The sequence below is a fragment of the Dipodomys spectabilis genome, unplaced genomic scaffold, assembly GCF_019054845.1.
Source record: "Dipodomys spectabilis isolate Male_0828 unplaced genomic scaffold, ASM1905484v1 ptg000096l, whole genome shotgun sequence".
Taxonomy (NCBI): Eukaryota; Metazoa; Chordata; class Mammalia; order Rodentia; family Heteromyidae; genus Dipodomys; species Dipodomys spectabilis.
The window spans coordinates 4,549,652-4,573,108 of record NW_024870773.1 but is presented as its reverse complement, the minus strand read 5'-3'; the positions used below and the strand labels follow the sequence as shown (position 1 = coordinate 4,573,108).

Here is a 23,457-nt window from a genome sequence, read left to right as displayed (position 1 = left end):
GATGTCTAGCTATTTTTAAAAAATTGGTAGGTTGAATTTAAATGTATGTTGGAATTATGTGGACAAATCTTTGGATGTGGGGGTAAGAACTGAATTTCATCTAACTGTCCCTTGAGGAAGCAGGTTATTCTGGTTAGGGTTAAGTTGGAGCTGTGTGGACAGCCTCTGGAGAGTGAACACAGCTCTGGGATGGGAGGTGGGAAACTGTTGAACTTAAAGTTCCTTTCTGAATGGTCTTCTTGACTTCCAGCATGTGTGTGTGTGTGTGTGTGTGTGTGTGTGTGTGTGTGTGTGTGTGCCAGTACTGAAACTTGAATTTAGGGCCTGGGTACTATCCCTTAACATTTTCCCTCTAGGCTGGCACACTCACTTGAGTTACATACCCACTTCTGGCTTTTTTTTCTGGTTAAGTCGAGATGTAGCCTCTAGCCTCAAATCATGATCCTCAGATCTCAGCCTTCTGAGTAGCTAGGATTACAGGGCAAGCCACCAGCACCCAGCTTCAAGTCTTATTTTGGAATGAATGAACATTTCTAGGATGCAGAACCAGGACTCCTCTAATAAAGAGAGGGAAGTTTATTCTTTCCAGAGCTCAAATACTTCAGACGTCATTTCTTGTTTTAACGTCATGCAGTTATGACATCACTGATATCGAGTCAGGGAGAAGACATTTAAATGACAATATTTATTTCCCTAAAACATAGCTAGTTCCCCTCTGCAACGTTGAGAAGGCATATGGGGAGGAAAAGGGAGAAGATGACATGAGCAATTTGACATTTATTATAAATCCAGGAGAGTCAATGCCAAGAATCTTTGGTCCAGTTCCAGGTCATGAAACCTCACAGCCTTTTTTCCACTCAGACAGGTCTTTGCCCTCGCAGTGTTTCTTCCAACCTTGCCTAAGGAGAGGGGGATGGGGAACAGAGGGAAAAAAACCATGAATCCAAATATCCTCAGGCTTGGAACCCAGAGACAAGCAGCCAACATCACCAATGATGCAGAGTTTCCTGTTATTTGCTTCTGAGATTCCAGGTCTCTATTTTTTTTCACCTTATTAAGACATTTCTTTCCTCGTTTTTTTTTTTTCTAATCACTATTTTCCTCAGCAACAAGCAAATAGCTTTTGTAGCAGTAGGTCATTGAGTTAAACCACCCACATCTCTGAAAAATCCAGAATCCCTAAGTGGGTGGCCTGATTATCTATGTTCACTAGAAATACAGTCTGAGAGGGTAAGAGGGTGGCTAAGTTAAGAAATGGCCTGTGATCCACTCTGAGTTTTCTTGTAACAGACCAAGAGGGGGTTCTCTCTCCCTTTTACTTATGTATTTATTTATTTTTTGGTCGGTCAGGGGGCTTGAACTCTGGGCCTGGGCCCTGTCCCTGAGTTCTTCAGCTCAAGGCTAGAGCTCTACTGCTTGAGCCACAGCTCCACTTCTGATTTTCTGGTGGTGAATAGGAGATTAGAGTCTCATGGACATTCTTGCCTGGGCTGGCTTTAAATGGCAATCCTCAGATCTCAGCCTCCTGAGTAGCTAGAATTACAGGTGTGAGCCACCGGCACCCGGCTCTCTCTTGATTACTCTCCTCCACAAAATGTCATTCCATTTCTCAAGATGTTATCCAGGTCTAAAGCAAACTCAAGCTGCTATTTTTCTCATATCTTCTTCTCCCTCTCCCTTGTCTTTGGTAATGTAGTCAGTGGACATTGCCCACGGATGAGGTCATGTGAGCATCTTCTACATCTGTGATCAATAGACACAATGGAAGTTTTGCCAGTCAGCCTGAGTCTGCCCAGGGAAAGACTCTTACCAATAGTTCATCCCTTGAGTCTCTTTGACAATTTTCTTGGCACAAATAATGGCATCTGTGAGGTCATCAGTGAGCAAGGCTACAGAAAGAGAGAGGGCAGCAAAGTTAGGCTTTGCAGAGAGATTTCATAGCAGGCTTACTTCACTTTCTCATGAGTTCTGAATTGAAGAACTCTGATTTTTTACCCCTATGGGAACATAGTCTCATTTTCTTTGAGTTTCTTCACCAATGAGATACCTTTGGGTTCCAGGACCATCCCTATATTGGACTGTCTGAAATTTCTGAGCAATAACTTTAGTCCTGAAGGGTTTGGAAGAATGTAGACAAGACCCAATGAGGGAACATTTTCTTGTTTTCAGGAAGAATACTACTGGGCACCAGGGGCTCATACCTGGAATCCTAGATACTCAGGAGTCTGAGATCTTAGGATCATGGTTCAATGCCAGCCCCAGCAAGAAAGTCCATGAGATTCTTATTTTCAAGTAACTACCAGAAAAACAGGAAGTGGAGTTATGGTTTAAAATGGTAAAGTCCTAGCCTCAAGTGGAAGAACTCAGACACAGCACTCAGGTCCTGAATTCAAACCCTGCGACCGACAAGAAGAAGAAAGAAGGAAGAAGGAAGAAGAAATAAAGAGAAGGAGAAGGAAAGGAGGAGGAAGAAAAGGAGGAGGAGGAGGAGGAAGAGGAACAGGAGGAGGAGGAGCAGGAGGAGGAAGAGGAGGAGGAAGAAGAAAGGTAAAACAGCAGTATCATGCAATTTTTTTACAAGATCTCTTTCTAGGTAAACGTTTAACATTTTTCTATTGTAAATACATAATCAGTTTGTCTCTTTAAGTAAAACTTTTGGGGGAGTACTGGGATTTGAACTCACACTTGCTCAGTAGGTACTCTACCACTTGGGCCAGGCCTCCAGCCCCCCTTTAAAATTTTACCAAAGATGTTCTTATGCATAAATCTTTAAATTCAAAACTGAATGCATCTATCTTTATCACTTTTTTCCAATTGCTTCAAGCAAAGCAAATCAATCAATCAAAAATATTTATTGTTGTCATCATTCTTTCCTATTTGCCTCCCCCCAGAAAACATAACCAACAAGGCAAATAAATAGATTAAAATTCTGATATCACTTTGTTGCATAGTTGAAAATGGAATGGGGCTTGCCAGCTGCTGGGGATGTGGAATATGGGGAGATAATGCAAAGGTATAAACTTCCAATTGCAAGGTAAATGAATTCTGGGGATGTAATATACACCATTCTTTTTTTTTTTTTTTTTTTTTTTTCGGTCGGTCATGGGGCCTGAACTCTGGGCCTGAGCGCTGTCCCTCAGCTCTTCAGCTCAAGGCTAGTGCTCTACCACTTGAGTTACAGCACCACTTCCAAATATACAGCATTCTGACTATAATACTGTATTGTGTACCTGAAATGGAGAATAGGCCTGAAGTGTTGTTGTCTACACACACACACACACACACACACACACACACACACACACACACACACACACACGCTTTGGATATGTTCATTAACTTGTTTGTACTAATACTTTTTATTGTATACCTTAAATCTATAACAGTTTGACTTTTAATTATACTTGGTTATACTTGGTTAAGTCTGGAAAGATAAAAATAATGCATAATAGGGGCTGGGAAGGTGGCTCGGTGGTAGAGCGCTTGCCTTGCATGCATGAGGCTCTGGGTTCGATTCCTCAGCACCACATAAGCAAAAAGAAAAAAGCTGGAAGTGGCACTGTAGCTGAAGTGGTAGAGCGCTAGCCTTGAGCTGAAGAGCTGAGGGACAGCGCCCAGGCCCAAAGTTCAGGCCCCACAACCGGACCCCCCCCTCAAAAATAATAATGCATGATAAACTTTAGTCACATGAAATACAACTAAAGCCCAAGTTCCTCAGTGGCTCTAACTATATCTTAGGTGCCTTCCACCCAGGCATGGCCAGTGGGTCTCACAGTACTAGATGGAGATGGAGAATGCTTCCTTCACTGAGGATAGTTCTACTGTTGAACACTGGATCAAAAAAATAAAAGACAGATAAAAATTGACTAGTATTTTAAGAATTAACCTCAAATTGTGAGATCAATAATGCTTTTTAATCTTTGCTGTATATTTTCTACGTTTTTATGGTAAAAATGTATTCTTTTTATTGTTTTATGCTAGCATTAGGGTTGAAATTTAGGGCCTTGTATTCTTGCCTGGGTTTTTTTTTTTACTCAAATCTAGAGTTCTATCCCTTAAACCACACCTCCACTTCCAGTTAGTTGGACTTTTCACGGGCTGGCTTTAGCTGAGACACACTGGGAGCCTGGCTCAGACCACAACTTTGACTTCTAGGGGGCAACGGAAGTCTCTGTAGAAGCAGATCATTTTTTTTAATGCTCCAAGACTGGAGTACATCTCAGGTATGCACACACATAGCAAAGCTTGGACTGGGGAAAGAATCTGCTTGGATGGAGATGCCCCTTTTCCCTGTTTGCCCCCCCCCCTCCCCCTATCCTTAGGAGGGCAAGCAATGCAGACCCAGGAAGTTTCTGACTGCCTTCAGCTTTGTTAGTACCCTTTACCTGGTATGTTTTCTATGTGCTGGTTCCATATGACTGAATTTGCTTAGGAAATGGTCATTTATTTGTTTGTTTATTTGAAAGTAGGGACTAGGAAATAAAGAACCAGAAGCAGTGCGGGCATGTGTCACCGTAATGAACTCACCACAGAGGGGCAGCAGAGAGGCAGAAATGAGCTAGGATAGCAATTTTACAAGGATTTGTGCCAAGTAATGTTTCTGGACAATTTACTTTAAATAGACAATTCTGTCCAGTCAAACATGAATGGAAAAAGGGTTATGCTGGAAAGCAAAGCATTGTTCAGTGGAATAGTTTATTCTCCTCCAGCCAACAACAGAAAAAGCAACGATTGATACAAAAAGAGCTTCATTTCTAGTCATGTTAGTTCTAGTTAATTCTAGTTCAAATTCTCCCCTAGTATCCTCCCAAATTATGACAACCAGGCCCATCATTCATGTTACTTTCCTTCTCTGAATAGCAACTCAGACCCGAGGCTGAAGAGCAATAAGATTAATATAAGTAAACTAGACTACACAAAGGAGTCAGTAGTTATCTTTCTTTCCTTATAAGTCATTTCTTATTAAAATAAGAGATGCTGTGCTATTGGAGGAAAAGGCTGAATGATATTACATTTGGAATTTTACAAACTGTGTATGAATTATGTTGTATATATATATATATACATATATATATATATATATATATATATATATATATGATATTAACTTACATTCGGTAGCTGAGACAAAGTACCGGAGACTAGGTAATTTATGAAGTGAGATAAGGATACTGGGTCTAAGTAATGCCATCTTGTCCTCATTGCCATCTTGGCATCTTTATAGATGATAGGGTCTTTCCAACAACTCCAGAGGTGAAGTTCTATTTCCCTGCCCCCCGCCCCCCAGGAGATAGGCACCTGAATTCCTAGATGCTGGTGGAGCAGCGACTTAATAAGTTCAAATGTTTTTTTCTTTCATGCGATTGTTTCTAACATATTTATAAGATGATTTCTTTGTTGCTTTGTATGTCCCTCCCCCATGGTATAACCCCTGCTTTCACTGTATTTGATGTGGGTATAATTTGTGGAGGGGAAGGACAAAAACAAATCGTTTAAATAGGGATACAGGTGGACCCATTGCAACAATGAGATGTACAAGTCATGTTAAAAAACAAACTTCATGACTTTAGTGGAGGGGGAGGGTCAGGTGGAGGGAGGGAGAGAGTATGAGAAGGGGAAACAAAGAAGAGGCTTGATAAGAAATGTACTCGTTATCTTGCCCATGTAATTGTAACCCCTCTGTACGGAAGTTCTTAGGCCTGCCAGACCTGTACCATGAATTCACAAGACTCTCTGAACTCCAGTGCTCCCTGTGACCCTGCCCCCCTCCCAACCATGATCCTCTTTAGGGCCCTCCACCCTGGCGGCCATTATGCCATGCCTCCTGTCTCCTGACTCTCCTCAAGTAACCATAGCACCCTTCTTCAACTCTCCATTAGAATTGATCTGCTTTGTTGGGATTGTTTTCTGCTCTTTCTGTATTCGAATATCCTCGTGGCTCAGTTTCCTAATAGTAAGTGTATGCGAGGCTGCAAGTGTTTGGGAGATGGATCTGCTCACAGTCTCCAGCTTTCTACCTCTCAAATTGTGGCTTCTCTTTATCTCATGACTGAATTCCTATATAACAGAAGCATAGATGTTGATTTGATTGGGACCTCCAAAAGCATGGAGCTGGTATCTGCTGGGTACCTTGTAGAGGCCTTCCTTCTGTGCAACAAGATAGCACAGGACCTCACAAGGTAAGACAAGCAGTGTGTTGCACAGGTCATCTCCCCTTCCTATCAGGTCATTAAGGCCACCGTAGGCTCCTCATCTAGGCTAGTGGCTTTCTAAAAGTCCCATCTCCAAATACTATCACCTTGAATTTAGGGATTGAGTTTCCAACACATAAATCATTGAGAGGCACATTTAAACTACAGCAAACACGTTTAGAAAAAGTCTAGTTTGAGGAAGGGAGACAGAAATTTTAGGACTACTGTTTGGAAAGAGGAGAGTGTAGGATTTCAGAAATGTACAGTTGGTATGTGTATATAATGGACAAATGCAATGTCATACCTTTGTGAACATACCCAGGCCCACTTGCTTCTTGACTCCCATGACAACTGTACTTAGTTCTATGACACATGGGACAAAATGAGGTTCTTAAAGTGGGTCTGGTGGGAGGTTGACCTGATGCTGATTGGGATATGAAATCAATATTCTCTTTGCTATGCTAAAGCTGTCTCTAAAAAGTTTTTTCTTCCTTTCCTCCCTCCTCCCCTCCCTTTCTTCCTGCATGCCTACCTGCTTTTCTGTACCTTTCTTTCCTCTCTTCCTCTTCCCTTTCCTTCTGTTCTACCTTCTCTCTTTCTCTCTCCCCTCCCTGCATTTTTCCAGTGCTGGAGATCAAATTCAGGTTTGGGGACACACTATGCCAATACTGTACCCCTGAACCTACAGGTCCCCATACCCCTATGATGTGAAAACACATGTGAATGCTCTTTCTCTTCTGACCATGAGCCATTTAATACTTTAATTTCCTAGGAGCAAGATTATCTTGCAGATCTACATTTTCCCCAGACTTCTGTAAATGGAATCTAGTGAACAATATTAGTAGACTGCATATAAACTCAAGCATGGACATGATGAAGAAGTAGATTTTTTCCTTTTCACTGCAAGCAAACAGAAAATAAAATCTATGAAAAAAAGAGGTTGTTTTCAGACATTTAACACCTGGCAGTACAGAATCATAATCTTTCAGCGAGAGAAAGCAGATGAGCCAGAGCCCTGAGCACCAAGACTTTATGTTCACAAGACATAGGGGAGGTTGAATCCAGGAAGGGGTAACAACCTAGTAGAGATAGGCGCCAGAGATCACAGCAGCTGGAATGACTGGAAGAATACTTGAGAAGCAGGAGCCAACCAGGGGATGGCCACCAGAGACCTACACAGGGGTTGCAAGGAGTATTTGGCTGAAAGCTAAACTGTGTGTGCAGAGAATAAGCATCCATGAACCAGACAAGAACAATTGCAAGGGAACTGGAAAATTGCACAAAGCTCTTGTGTATGGCTGAAAACATTTGATTTCTAATTTGCCAGAGGGAAGAGACCTTATGAAGATCATAGGATGTTCAAAACAGACAACTTTTGGTCGTCGGACCAAACTACCATAAAGACTACAATCTCCCTCACAAAGTTTAAGAGCAAGCTTTCAAACATGACAAGCTGATCTTAATAAACTCAATGCCTTACCACCTACCCCAAAATTCAACACTTCTTTTTCTCTGCCTCATACTTTTTTTAAATTTAAATTTTATTGTAAAGGTGGTGTACAGAGGGGTCACAGTTACGTAAGTCAGGTAATGAGTACATTTCTTTTTTTTTTTTTTGTCAGTCATGGGGCTTGAACTCTGGGCCTGAGCACTGTCCTTCAGCTCTTCAGTTCAAGGCGAGCACTCTACCACTTGAGCTACAGCGCCACTTCCGATTTTCTGGTGGTTTATTGTAGATAAGAGTTTCATGGACTTTCCTGTCCTGGCTGGCTTTGAACTGCAATCCTCAGATCTCAGCCTCTTGAGTAGCTGGGATTACAGGCATGAGCCACCAGTGCCTGGCTGAGTACATTTCTTTTTGAACAGTGTCACCTCTTCCCTCATTCTCTCTCACATTTCCCCCTCCTCCAAAGTTGTATAGTTCATTTCCAATAGTGTCTAGTCAGTACTTCTTAAAGCAATGGTCTGTTGTGTGTCTTATAATGCAAATTCACATCATGTTCTGCACATTATGCTTAGTCACCAACAGAAAAATTAGCACATGTGAGCTGGGAAGGGTATCTTAAGCCTGCAATTCTAATTACTTGGAAGGAAGAGACAAAGGGATTGTGGGCTCAAGACTCCATTCCAACCAGTGGCCAGTCATGGCAGTTAGTGCACCTGTTACTTCAACTACAGAGGAAACGCAATGGCTGGATGCTGTACATTCACTTCAGCAATGTAGGGAAGTACAAGTGGGAGGATTGCAGCTAAGGCTCTGTCTGTCATAATAAAGTGAACCCAGGCCTAGAGAACAATCAATGCAAAAAGGGGCTGGAGGCATAGCTCCAGTGAGAGAGCATCTGCCTAGCAAGTATAAGACCATGAGTTCAGTTCTTTGTATTAAAAAAATTATTACATGAAAGCAGAAGCATAAAAATATGATCCCTAATCAAGAGACCAATCACTTAATGGAAAGATGAAGAAAGGATTGAATCAGTGATAAGAAAATTTAAATGGTACTGATAATTACCAAGCAGGGAATAAAAATATGATCTCCACAATGAATATCCATTTGCTGAGAGTTGGTGGTGGTTCATGCTATTAATCCTAGCTACTTAGCAGGCTGAGATCCAATGATTGCAGTTCAAAGCCAGCCTAGGCAGGAAAGTCTAAGCTACTCTTATTTCCAGTTAACCACCAAAAAAGCCAGAAGTGAAGATGTGGCTCAAATGATAAAGTGGTAGGTTTGAGCAACAAAGCACCCACACCCCAGGACTGGCACACAAAAATACATTTAAAAAAATCTCCATTTAGTGAGTTTAATAGATTAGGCACTTAAAAATTTACAAATACTGTGGGGTGCTGGTGCCTCACATCTGTAATCCCAGCTACTCAGGAGGCTGAGATCTGAGGATCACAATTCAAAGCCAGCCTGGACAGGAAAGTCCGTGAGACTCTTATCTCCAATTAACTACCAGAAAACTGGAAGTGGTGCTATGGTAGAGTGCTTGCCTTGAGCTGAAGAACTCAAGGACAGTATCCAGGCCCAGAGTTCAAGACCCACAATGGACAAAAAAAAAATCCAAATGCTACTTGAAAATAAAGAACTGAAACTACACAAATTGAAACACAGAAAAGAGGGAAATAGGCTCAACAAAGCCTCAATAATCTATCAGAAAATATCAACCATCTAATGTGTGTCCTTAGAATACTAGAAGGAGGAAATAAAAATATTTGAAGAAAAATTGGTTAAAATATTTTTAGCCTAGAATTACAGGCATATATATATATATATATATATATATATATATATATATATATATATATATGTGAACTTTCATTTCATTTTTGAGAAAGAAAATATTTCTATCTGTATTTATATTCTACCATATAAGTATACATATTTGCATATATATGTAAAAATCCCTCAAAATGAAATAGAGACTAGTGACATATTTGAAGAACAGCTTGGAGGATGCTTACTAGTAGACCTTGAGGTCAATGAATAAAGAAAAACAGTTAAAGGACCTTGTTTAGACGAGAAAAAAGGAAATTGTATTATTTAACTCCTTGTTCAAAGACTCCGCGCCAAAGAAATGAAGAGTGGGGAGATAGCAATGATAATGATGCATATAATGAAACTTTTCACCTTTTGATAAAGTATAAAGACAACTGTCAGAAGCAAAAACAATAAAAATGAGGTATATGACACAGAGAGGTAAAATTCATGGCTATCTAGAACAAAGAAGTGAAGATAAAATGTGGATTGAGCCTACTGGAAACCCCAGAGTAAGTACAACAAAACAATTATGTTAACAAGCCAAAAGAAGAAATAAGAGAAAAAGTTTTTAAAAACTGTTTGTCAGGCTCCAGGGGCTCATACCTCCAATCCTAGCTACTCAGAAGACTGAGATCTGAGCACTGAGGTTCAAAGCCAGCCTGGGCAGGAAAGCCTGTGATACTCTTATCTCCAATTAACTATCAAAAAAGCAGGAAAAGTATCTCTGACTCAAGTGGCTGCTTTGAGCATGAAAGCTCAGCGACAGCACCCACTCCCTTCCTTCCTTCCTTCCTTCCTTCCTTCCTTCCTTCCTTCCTTCCTTCCTTCCTTCCTTCCTTCCTTCCTTCCTTCCTTCCTTCCTTCCTTTCTTCCCTTTTTTCTTTTGAGAGCTCAAATTGGTCTTTATTAAAAGGCCAGCAAATGGAGGTGGACTCTTGGCTCAAAGACCTGCAGCATCATTAATGCACATAATACTGTCAGAAACACAGCCATGAAAAGACTTAGAAAAAATTATGTGAAGTAAGCCAAGCCCAAAGAAACATAGGTCCCATGGTTTCCCTTATTTGCAGTATCTAGTATATGTCTGAGTCAAGCAGAAAAGGTCAGATAAGGTGATATTAGGGAAATGAACACTAAGATATGTATTCAAATGTTTTTTTTCATTCATGTGATTGTTTCTAATGCATTTATAAGATTATTTCTTTGTTGCTTTGTATGTCCCGCCCCCACAGTATAACCCCTGCTTTCTCTGTATTTGATGTCGGTATAATTTGTGAAGGGGAAGGGGAAAAACAAGTCGTTTAAATAAGGATACAGGTGGACCCGTTGCAACGAGAAGTACAAGTCGTTATGTCGAAAATGAACTTTACAACTTTGGTGGGGGGGTGGGGTGGGGAGGATTAGGTGGGCAGGAGGGAGGAGGCTGGGAAGGGATGGGAAGGGTAAACAAAGGAGGAGGCTACAATGCTTGATCAGAAATGTATTCATTATCTTGCCCATGTAATTGTAACCCCTCTGTACAGTATTTTCACACACACACACAAAAAAAGAAACACAGCCATGAGAGCCGGAAAGGAAAGGAAAAGCAGAAATACCAACAAACCAGATCAGATCAGCTCTCTCATTGAGAAATCGGTGATTTGATTTCTATGCATAAAACCAGTGAGGAATGTGGTGCCATCTTGGCCACATGGTGGATGATAGGGTGTTGGTTTAACTGGTATGATCTTGTCATCACAGTGGAAGCAGATAAGTCCCACCTCCTAGTTGACGGTGTGCCTGAATTCCTAGAGGCAGGGGTAGGGACTTGGGCAATAGGATACTAGACCTGCCAGTTTTGGATCATGAACTCTTAAGTTCCTGTAACCCTGCCCATTGACCTGACCCTAATTAGGGCTAGACCAGCTCAGGCACCATTACACCATGCCACATGTCTCCATGTTTGTGTGATGTCTCCTGGCTCTTCTCCAGGCCCTAATTTCAAGCCTCAGGACCCCATACATACACAAAAAAGCTTAATTTATCAAAGACTGGAAGGGAAAGTGGAACAAGGTACAATTAGAAAGCAAATAGCAAGATGGGATTAAAATTAATATGATAATCACATTAAACATAAATGGTCTAAAGCAAGGGCCAACAAATTAAAACTATGGCCCATAAGGCATCTTCCTGTTATTTTTTAAAAATTAAATAAAGCTGGGGCTGGGAAGGTGACTCAGTGGTAGAGCACTTGCCTTGCATGCTCGAGGCCCTGGGTTCGATTCCTCAGCACCACATAAGCAAAAAGAAAAAAGCTGCAAGTGGTGCTGTGGATCAAGTGGTAGGGTGCTAGCCTTGAGCTGAAGAGCTGAGGGACAGCGCCCAGGCCCAGAGTTCAGGCCCCAGGACCGGACCCAAAAAATAACTAACTAACTAACTAAATAAATAAATAAATAAAGCTGTATTGGAAAACACCCAGGTCTATTCACTTATATATTTGGAAAACACCCAGGTCTATTCACTTATATATTTTCTATGGTAGTTTTCAGAGAGTATCATGGTTGAGAAATCAACAGAAACCATATGGCTTAAAAATTCTAAACTGTTTACTGCCGGCCTCCCTAAATCTATGGTCTAATCACTTATTGAAAAGCAATGATTGCCAGAAGAGATATAAAACTTACTTAAAATACAAAGACATAGATATGTTAAAAGTAAAAACAGTAGACCAGCTCCTCCCTCCCCCAAAAGCAAAAAGGTAAACCAGACAAATTCTTCTGAGAAGAAAGCTGTAGTGGTTCTATTTCTATTAGACAAAGTATATCTCTGGATAAGGAAAGACACCAGAGTTAAGGAGAGACATTGACTCTAGTGATAAAAGGCCAATTCATTGAGAAGACTAGAATCATCAACAAGTATGCACCTAGTAATAGAGCTTCAAAAATCACATGATAGAAAAAAATCCCTAGAATGATAGTTGCAATTTTCAATGCTTAAAATTTCTTATTGTTATACAGAAAAACTAAAACAATATGGCATTATATATCTATAGCTTATCCACCCTACAACAATAGAATAAATGTTTTCTTTAAATTCACATTTATCATGGAGGAATATTCTGTGCTATACAATAAGATCCCAAAAAGTTGAAAGGGACTGAAACCATACTCTGTTTTCTAACCACATGTGGTGTAACTCAAAATTAATAATGTAGAGTCAGCCTGGGATCATTCTTCATATTGAATATTCCCTTTGCCTCTCTCCTTTGCTGAATTCCTCAGTCTCTGGTTTTAGGCTTGCTTTTTTTCTTGCTTATGTTTTTGGTAAAGCACATTTGTAATAGTTTGCTGAGAAAGGATGCATGAGAGCTGTGCTAGGTATCTTTCTTTGTCTCTGTGGATTCTTTGTATCTTTCTGAAGCATGTTGAGGGAAGGAAGGAGAAAGGTGGGAAGGTTGGAATTACATTCCTCCAGCATTTTTCTTTAAGTGAGGTCACTCAGCATAAACTCTGCCCCATGAAGGGAGATTACATCTCCTACCAGGCAACTCTCTTTCCATTTCCTATGTGCCAAGGGTGTGCCATGGCTAAACTTCTCCTCAAATTACCCAGCATAAGTTTGCCATGTTTTCCAGTTAGGATACTATACAATAAAGTAATTAAAAAAAAACAATTTATTTAGCAGGACACTGGTGGCTCATGCCTGTAATCCTGCCTGCTTAAGAGGCTGAGATCTGAGGATCGTGGTTTGAAGCAGGAAACTCCATGAGATTCTTTACACCAATAAATTGCTCAAAAAAGATGACAGTAGAGCTGTGGTTTCAGTGATGAAATGCTTGCCTTGAGCAAAAGACATTCAGGGTCAGAGCCCAGGCCCAGAATTCAAGCCCTAGGACCAGCAAAACAAACAAACAAACAAACAAACAAAAAATCCACCCACCAAATCAAATTATCATAAAAATATACTGATATGCTTATAATGTGCTGATGATTTGGCTGATACAGAATTTTATCTTAAAACTATTTTTCCCTCTGATTTTCTTTTTTCTGTGTAATATTTTTATGAACGTATAGTCCCTCAGAATTTTGAATATATTGCTCCATTTTTTTGCCTTGCAGGGTTGCAGCTGAGAAATTTGATGTTATACTGATGCATAAAAATTTGTAGGGTCTATGTACATGCTGTTTTCTCTAATAGACACCTGTAGTGCATTTCACTTCTCCAGGCTTTATGATGATGTGCCTTAATGTGGTTCATATTTACCCACTGTTCTAGTCACATGGTGGTTCCCACAAATTAGAACCTCAGGTCCCTTAGTCACTGGTGCGCATGTGTCATGTGTTTCTGTGTACATGTGTGCCACACACATGTGTATGTACCTACAAATGTAGTTTTTTTTTTAAGTTTTCATATTTCTCTCTCACCTAAATGTTAGTTGTTTTGGTTTTTATTAATTTTCTTCTTTATCTTCTTTATCATCTATCTCTTTCATTTGGATTTTAGAGATTCTTCAATTTCTGATTAATCTTCAGAGTTTTCAAGTCTGCTATTATTTTTAAGCTGTCAGGCTCCTTATTTTGTTCCCTGGAGTTTTTTTTTTTAATTTGAATTTTATCAATTATATTTCATTTTTATTGAAAAGGTGATTAGTAGGGAGGTTAAAGTTACATAAATAATGAGTACATTTGGTTTTTTTTTTTTTTTTGTATTTCTATTTCTTTTTTTTTTATTGTGAAAATACCATACGGAGGGGTTACAATTACATGAGCAAGGTAAAGGTTAGTATTTCTTTTTTTTTTCATTTTATTTTATTTTATTTTATTTTGTGAACATACTGTACAGAGGGGTTACAATTACATGGGCAGGATAATGCGTACATTTCTTATCTGTTTCCTGAAGTTTTGTTAAAGCATCTCATTCTTGCTTTATCAATACATCCTGTCTTAACGCTAATAAAGATATCAATAGATGTTCTTTTTATATTATTTTTATTTCCCTTGCATAATCTCTGCTTCCAACAAGTTTAATCTGGTGAGCTTCCTCTGAATGATCCGGGGCTACACACACCTGTTGAACAGAGATAGCAGAAGGCTGATGGAAGTTCTGTGCATGAATTGGAGATGTTTCAACTGAGGATCTTACAGCTGAGAACTTTGACTAGTCTTACTCATGGGAGAGGAGGGTGCCCACTCAGAATCGTTACTGTCTTTTCATTTAGCATAGTTTCCCATGGGAAAATCTTTCCTCCTGGACAATTTATCAGGGTGGGCATCGTTCTAGAGTGTGAGTTGATATAAGGTTCCTGGGATTATGGAAATGAACTCAATTATCTCATGTCTTCAGTCTGAGGCTCTTAAAGCCTGTTGGGGATCCCCCCTTCCCAAGTCCTGGGGCTTGAACTCTGGGCATGGGCACTGTTCCTAAACTTTTGTGTTTGAGGCTAGTGCTCTACCACTTGAGCTGCAACTCTACTTCTGGGGGTTGACTGGAGATGAGCATCTCACAGATTTTGTTGCTTGGGCTGGCTTCGAACTGCAATCCTCAGATCTTAGCCTCCTGAGTAGCTAGGATTACAGGCATGAGCCACTGGCACTTGACCTGTGATGGCCTCTTAGTGGGGGATTTTCTACTTTACTTGTGTAGATGACACAGGGCCATATTCTTTCTGGGTTGAGGAGAAAGAGGCAATAGATGAGCATTGTCAAGGAGGGTTATTTGATGATTTAACTTCTCCTTAATGAGACTTGTAAAAAGCTGGGGTCATCTTACCTCTTCTTGTCTTGTCTTTGAGGATTCTGAACTTTTCTATTATTTATTCTTAAACTCCTTTGGCGTTAATTTAGTAGTTACTATGGTTTGGATGAGTGGCCTTCATAGGTCCATATGTAAATGACTAGTCCTAGGATGATAGTACTGGGAATACTGTATACCCAAAAGAAGGTGGACTTTGGGCAAGTCTTTGAAGGTATACCCTAGAAAGGAATTGTGGGACTCTGACACACCACTCCTCATTCCTCCCATACTTTTTGATTTAAGATGTCACAGGTCATTTTAACTCAGGCTTCCATTATGATGTGCCACCCTTCCCAGAGCCCCAAACCAAAGTGTCCACATGACCTTGGATTTCAAACTCTAGAACTGTGAGCCAAAATGTACCTCTTTTAGTTCATAAGTAGCCTTTGTTAGGCATTTCGTGGTTGTGATGGAAAGCTGACCAGTATGGTAGACATCAAGTTAGGGGAGAGGTATATTTGCTTTATATTCCTGCCAGAACAAATACTACAAATTTAGTGGCAGGAACAGCCCAAACTTTTCTTACAGTTTTGTAGGTTGGAAGCATGACTTATTCACTGGGTGAAGATCAGGTTTGGGCAAGTCTATTTTAACTTAAAAAACCTCTATGAGTGTCCATTTTGAGGTCTGTTTGATCGTGGCAGTATGGTTCATTGTGGTTGTAGGACTGAGATCCCTATTTGCTTGCTTGAAGTCTGATAGAGACATTCCCAGCTTCTGTAGATGACCTATACTCCTTGGCTCTTGGTCCCCTTCTTCCATATTCAAAGCCGTCAATGATGGGCTGATTCTCTTAATCCTTCCTATCTCTCCTCTGTCATTGAACCCTCTGATCACAGCTATGCAAAATTCTCTTTCTCCAGCTTGATGTGATTAGATTGTTCCACCCATATTGTCCAAGATAGTCTTCCCTACTCAAGTTCATCATAGTCACATAGTCACATTTTTCAAAGATCTTTCTGCCACGAATGGTTGCACATTCATTAGTTTCAGGGATGAGATGATAAACTAAACATCCAGGGGTATGATCATTCAGCCCCTCATACAAGTAAATGCTTGTGTCTCATAATCCTATTTTTTTTTGGGGGGGGGTCTGGTTGTGGAGTCTGAACTCTGGGCTTGGACGCTGTCCCTCAGCTCTTCAGCTCAAGGCTAGTGCTCTACCACTTGAGCCACAACGCTACTTCCAGCTTTTTTCTTTTTGTTTATGTGGTGCTGAGGAATTGAACCGAGGGCCTCTTGCATGCAAGGCAAGCACTCTACCACTGAGCCACGTTCCCAGCCCCTCATAATCCTATTTAAGTAGAGGTTCCCACTGGGAAGTTCTTAGGGGATGTTAGTGGGACGAAGATCAGGAAGGGCAGAAAAGTCAGTCTACTAGGAAAGTGAAGATACTGAATGTTTTAGCATAGAATAAACTAGAGATGAGTCATTTACTATCAGATAATCAGCTTTCATGTAGAAGATGGAGCTAATTTGTTTGAAATAAGTCCAGAAAGAAAAATAAGGATTAGAAGAAGAAAACCATGAGGAGGTAGATTTTGGCCCAACAAGATAATATTCCAAATGAAGGGATAATCATTACTTGTTGGGAAATCTGCCTCATAATTATTCTGTATAAATATAGGAGAAAATATAATTCACTAGATAAGTGAACATATTTTCTATCATCCACACATTCAAGCAAAGATAAATTACAACCCAGTTTATTTCCTGCCTCCCCAAACTTTCCACAAACCATTTTGTGACACTGATTCTTACCAAATTTATGAACACCCAACTCTTGTCTTTTAGCCACGTTCTTGGTCAAATATCATGTGCTTATAGAACTTCCAGAAGGAAGGTTCTTAATATAACTTTCCTCTAAAGCCCACAGCCATTGATCTATGCATGTTTATGATCATTTTTAATTCTGTACTAATACATATTCTTTTTTCTCATATGGAGTGGCTTTGTAAAGGAAAACTCATGTCTGATACAGTTTATTATGCTGTGTTGTGCATATGTCTTTCTTGCATGGTAGGAGTTGAAGAGTTTTTACTTCTTCTCATTAAAAAATGTAGGTAACAGGTGTTGATGGCTCGTGTCTGTAATCCTAGGTACTCAAGAGGCTGAGATCTGAGGATCACAGTTTAAAGCCAGCGGAGGCAGGAAAGTCCATTGGACGCTCATTAATTATCAAAATGCTAGAAGGAGAGCTGTGGCTCAAGGTGATAGAATGTTAGCCTTGATTAAGAGAGCTTAGGAACAGCACCCAGGCCCTAAGTTGAAGCCCCACGACTGACAAACAACAACAACAACAACAATAAAAACCCAACAACCAACCAGACAAGAGTGGATTATGAGTGCTTAGCTTTCTTATTTTTAATCCTCAAAAGTCTTTTTTAGAAAATCAGAACTGTACTATGTGAGTCAGATGTGGTTGTGTATTCCCAGCAATTTGGGAAGGAGAAATCAGTAAAATCATAGTTTGAGGTTAGCAAGAGTAAAAAAAAATTAGTAAGACACTACTTCAAAGAACAAGCCAGGTGAAAAAGTGGTAAAGGGTCTGTGTTTATTCCCTAGTACGCCTACTGACAAATAAAAACCAACCAAGCAACTAAACAACAACAACAAAATAAGTCCTTTACCTGGGCACGCGACATGACAGTGGTTCATCTCCTGAAGCTTTGCATCTCTGCACCACGTGAAACTGTTTATCTGGAAAATGCCATAATCAATGCTCCCATCATCCAGGGGAGTCTGAGCCGTGGTGTTGTAGTGGCTCTCATAATACGCCATGCAGATCCCTGCGTGGGGAGGAAGCCAGGAAGACCAGTAAAGGAAATGCATAGCTTCTGACTAAGCCTCTCCTGAAGGGTGAATTGCCTTATACATAGTACCTAATTGCATTGTCTTCTCCCAGTAGACATGGTGGGGGCACAGGTCATGTCCCCATGAGGCAAATGAAAGTCACACGATGGAGGGGCCAGGATGCCATATCTGAAGTTGCACATCTGGTCAGTGGCTGAGCCCCGTCAGACTAGAAGCCAGGGCCTTCCCCCACACTGCCATAGGGCTGGGGACCTTTGGCCTCTTTGCTCAATGGTGTCCTAAGTACAGTACTTTAGGAATGAGTAGTCAGACACGGCAGGAAGAAGCAGGCCATGTGGGCAGGAGCTCAGTAGCTGAGGGGAAGGTGTGATTACTTAGCAGTCATTCCTAGTGGGGATGGAGCAGAGAGGTGTTGGGAACAAGCAGATGGGAGTGGGGGGCGGGAGGGTGGGACCTGCACTGTATCACAAGTGACACCAGGACTGGAAAGAGGGAAGAAGAAGAAATCTCACAGTTTCCAAGGCTAAAGCCTCCGTAATTGTCCAGTTTGGCTCTCGAAAATATTTTTGCCAGTTTACAGCGAGTGTAGATTTTGGATTTTGTGACTGTGGCGAGGCAGACAATCAGAACCACAACACCAGCAGCCTTCATTTCTGAGGCCTTTCGGAGGCAGAACCTGTTGAAGATCAGGAGACCAGTTTGATGATCTTGATTACCTAAGATCATGTCCAGTGCTAGCAGGGCCTTCAAAAGCATCACAGGAGTGACGATTTTGTAACCTAGCATGACTGTTTCTGTTACTTTAAACCATTCTAAACCTCTATGGGAGAGAAAAGACAGAAAATTCAGACAGTATGTACATGGTAAGGAAATAAAATTGCAGGTTCTTAGTGTTCTCTTAGTGTATGTTATTTTCAATTCAATGCTGTCTTCCTGGGATCATGGAAGCAAGAAATTAACCCCTGTCATTGACTTCCAGGTGGAAATCACAGGTGCATTCCTAGATTTCCATTTTGAGTCTCTATTCTCATTCATTTATTTGCTGAACTCTACATTCATATGTGTACTTATATTTACATACAGAAAAAGAAAATACAGAGAGTAAAGCGTTCCTTATCTACCCAGAACTGGATTTCCCACTGCAGATGGCACAGACATGGAATGATACAGACAACCTCAAGATTTGTTCTTTGAGTTTTACTGAAGAAATATCAAGTACCCATTTGTTTTATATTGCAAGTGTAATGTTTTGGGGACACCCACACTACTGACTCAGGGGGCCTCCTAAATGTCTGGCACCTGAGAACAAGAGGAAAATGTTGGCTGGAATAAGAGAGAGGGAGACAATAAGAAGATCTTGATGAATTATTTCAGAAGGAAATGAGACCAAAGGCTCTATCTCTTGCTCGCTACTGGTCTCCACTAAACTCTACTCTCCAAATATTTCATCTTTACCAGGTTATCCAGCTTGGCTAGAGTGAGTGGAGAAACGTAACTTCTGGTAACTGCTTGTGTTACTAAATATTTTTTACAGAATATCACCTAATATTTTCTGTGCCAACCCTCATACTTCTCAATCTATTGGCTTCTCTTATTGGGCCTAGGTTCCCCAATGGAACTATGAGGTGAATAATGGGATGGGTTGGATATTCAAACAAGGCCAAACATTGAATGGGAACTAGAAAGTCACTAATGGGCTAACTATGGACTGTAGCACTTTAGTGTCAGCAAATCAGGTCTGCTTTTTCAAAGTAAAGTCTTATTGGAATCTAGCTTTATCCAGTCTATTTGGGAATATGCTATGTTTATTAGTTATCTGGCTCTTTGTAGAAAAGTATGCTAGTCTATAGCATCATTCTAGCACAGAGTGGCAGATAAACTAGGTTTAAGATGCAAAACTTCTCAGTAATGTTGGTTTCCAACCTCTGCTCCCTGGAGCTTAAAAGTCTACATCCTTAAAGCCATAGGATGCCATGGCTACTTCTTTGGGATGAGTGGCTTCATGAGAGTAATTCTGGTCTTATTTCAAAGGTAGATCCTGGTACTATGTATCCCCTAGCACCTGGTTTCTAGATGATTCTGTGGGAAACCCCTGCTGATACTTACTCAGCCTGTGATCAGCAGCTCTTGGGAGCTTCCTGCATTCCCTGAAGCCATTTCCTACTCTTACAAGGCACTTGTAAAACCTTACTTCAGGGCCTTTCTTTAGAACCTTAGGGAAAGAAGATTCTCAACTCCTCTGTTTCCAAGAGCTTAGAGATTCTAGAATTCTGCTTATTGGGACTTAGGCTATGACTTAGGCTACCCTCAGATTCTGACGCAGATAATGATGACTTCCTGCCTTTCTCTTTTTCTTGCCCCCTTTTAATGGCCACCCTCACTACAGAGCTTAATCAGGTCTCTCATCCAAGTAAGAGCTTCTCTCCAGCACATCAGCCTCCAAATGGTCACCAATCCTACCAGCAAGGAAAGTGAAGCATGTATCCTTAAGCAGGTATATATTAAATTAAAATCACATTCTTGTATTTCTAGGTTAGTAGTACAGTAGGCTACATAAGCAATAACCATCATGAAGTTAAAATTTGGTAAGAAGGCAGAGGTGAAATTAAGAGCAGATAAAGAGCCTAACCAGGCAACCAGACAAAGGCCTTTTCCTCTAGAGATTCTGCATCCCTCTCCATGACCTTGAGCAGTCCCCTTGTGGCCCCCAGACATCATATTGCCATGGTTTTGAGTAGTCACACATGCAGGTGCCCAGGTATCACAGTGCGTTCCCCCAGGAGACTTGCACATGAACAGCGAACTGTCCCCAGAGAGGTGCTCTGGAATGGATACTCAGTCAGAGGAGCTAAACAGCACATAACACATGGACAGCTCATGCAGAATGCATGGGATCTCTGATTGGATCTGGGGATTGATATGGCCAAGGACTGTCCAATGATCTTGAGAGTCAAGTAGTTTTCTTTTAGAGACAGTCAACCTTTGCACAATGCATCCTAGGACCCCTGCTGTCTATCAGAAGCTCTACTTGTTGTCTCTTCGACAAATCTTTCCCATGTTATTTCTTTTTCTGAGTCTGTGGACTCATTCTTGGAGACCATAGATACAAAAGACCTGATCCAGGTGATTTACGTTTGCAGTATAAAGTATGGAGCATTCACTGGAAAAGGCAGAGGAGGTAAGTAAAAATAAATTATCTTTCTCATGTTGCACTTTTCCTTCAGAAAGTCTTTCCTTCCACCATTATAAGATAAAACTGACTATCAAAACATCAGCCACTTGCTTTAAGCTGGTGGGCTGTGAGCCCAAAGAAGGGCTCTTGACCTCCAACTACATCCTAGAAGATGTCCTATGGTAGTAGCTAGTAGCCTCTGACTTCGAGCCCTAAAGCCTGAGCAAAGCTCCCTGAAAGCCTGGCCTATGACAAGTTCTGTGTTAAATCTGACATTTGGACATGGGAGTCTTGTTTTGGGAAATTTCTACATATGACACGTACCATGGAACTGACCTACCCCAGGTGTAGGAATTGCTGAAGAAAGGCAATGGCATTGACCACCCTGAAGGCTGCACCAAGAAGATCTATGAGCTCATGTGCTCATGCTGGCTACAGAATCCCTCCAACTCATACTCCTTTGCTAGGTCTTAGGAATCCAGTACCTCAGATGAAGTAGAAAAGGAGCAAGGGAACAAGACCGGGGTCAGGGACTGCCGGAACCTTGCAGCAAGCCCCAGAGCTGCTCACCAAGGTCAGGAGCTCCAGGATAGCTGCTGAACACAAAGAACTCACTGAAACGCTCAAGACCTCTCACTCGAATGGCCAGGGGGAGCCCAAGCCCATAAGCCTGCTGTGTGTCTCTCCTGCTCCCTCTCAAAGAACATGGTTACCCCCAGGGTGGCCTCACTGTGGCTGAGAACCTTCTGCCCAAGGACAAACATGGGCCAGCCAGCCTGGAGGTGACTAGGTGGCCAGGGGCACAGTGGTGTCCCCGCCCAGGCTGGGGAAGAAGGGTGAGGAGGCAGCTGATGAACCCATTCTTCCTTCTCCAACTCCCAAACCCCTGCCTTGCCAGGTCTCAACCCACCCTCCTTTGGCCTTGCAACCAAGGCTGGGAAGACCAGTGGCTTGAGGACTCCTGCTGCCTCTGAGCCAGTGTCCCCAAGCAGCAGAGCAGGGGCAAGTACTCTGGGGGGGGGGGGCCAACAAGACACCCCAAGAGGAATCTTGGGTGAAGAGGCACAGCACTGTCCCACCACACCAGGAGAGAGACAAGATTGGGGGGAGGCTGTCAAAGCTCCTGCCTGCCCTGCCACCCCACCAGCCAGAGCCAGAGCCACAAAGCAGCAGGGCAGGAAGGCACCACCATGAAAACAAGAGCCACAAGTCCAGCTGTGGAGGCTGTGAACAGTGAGGCTGCTCAACCCAGCCAGCCAAGACAGGGCCTCAAAAAGCCTGTGCCCCGATCTGTGCCAAAGCCACAGTCAGCTATCAAGCCACCAGAACTCCCACCAGGTCAGCCCCTGTACCCTGTACCCCGCCAGCAGCTGCCTCAGCCCTGGCAGGGGACTCGTCTTCCTCCACCTTCATCCCCCTCATTTCAACCAGCATGTCTCCTTGGCAGATATGTCAGCTCCTGGGGCCGAGGGCCATTGGCATCATCACCAGAAGCATGGTTCTGGACAGCAGGAGGCGCTGTGTCTTGCCATCTTCAGGAACTCAGAGAACAGATGGGCAGCCACAATGCTGTTCTGGAGGCTGGCCAGGACGGCTACCCATTCTGTGTGAGCTATGTGGATTCCACCCATCCAAAGCTCCACATAAAAGTGGGGAACAATCTCTGGGATCGGCCTGACCAACCACAGGGAGCAGCCCAGAAGCCACGCAGGACTTCAGCCGCCTCTTCAGCTCCGTGAAGGAGATCCGTGACATCATGCAGAAGTTGCAGAAGCCACGGGCCAGGCCAACCAAAGCTGCCTGCATTCCACAATGGTGACTGGAGAACAGGGCTCCATCTAGGCGATGCCAGGGCCCCCACAGAGTCTAGCTACGACCTATGCTGTGCACCCACAGTCCTACACTTCTCCTTGGCCCTACTCCCCGGGCTGCCTGGGTCCTGTGTTGTGCTGCGGAGTTCCAGACCAATGTCTGGGATGTGGCTGCCACGCAGAGCTTACCAGGCTCTGCCTGGAGCTTCACACTGAGCTCTCAGGCCATCTGAGGAGGGCAGAAGAGGACTGTCTTTTCCTGCTCCTTTCTGAAGCTCCTCTTCTGGCTTTGCTTTCATGTGTCACCACGCTTTGTGCATGGTGACTCATCCATCCTGTGCTGATGGCCTAGCACCTTCCACCGTGAAGTCCCACCCTGGGAAGTGTATGCACAGAAATGCCAGCACCCACTCACCCACCCTCTTCTGTGTGGGA

General features: G+C 42.1%; 1 protein-coding gene and 1 pseudogene across 1 annotated transcript; one reads left to right on the top strand and one right to left on the bottom strand.

Annotated features, from left to right (window-relative positions):
• Nucleotides 1–811: 811 nt before the first annotated feature.
• Nucleotides 812–18,708, bottom strand: LOC122113304 (lysozyme-like protein 1). The gene is made up of 4 exons (XM_042686301.1): nt 18,552–18,708; nt 17,856–18,014; nt 1,811–1,889; nt 812–899 (listed from the first exon to the last, which is right to left on the bottom strand). The coding sequence occupies exons 1-4, from the start codon at nt 18,688–18,690 to the stop codon at nt 830–832; spliced, it is 447 nt and encodes a 148-aa protein (XP_042542235.1). The 5' UTR covers nt 18,691–18,708; the 3' UTR covers nt 812–829.
• Nucleotides 18,709–21,187: 2,479 nt separating this feature from the next.
• LOC122113225 lies at nt 21,188–23,030 on the top strand (annotated as a pseudogene).
• The last annotated feature ends 427 nt before the right edge of the window (nt 23,031–23,457 follow it).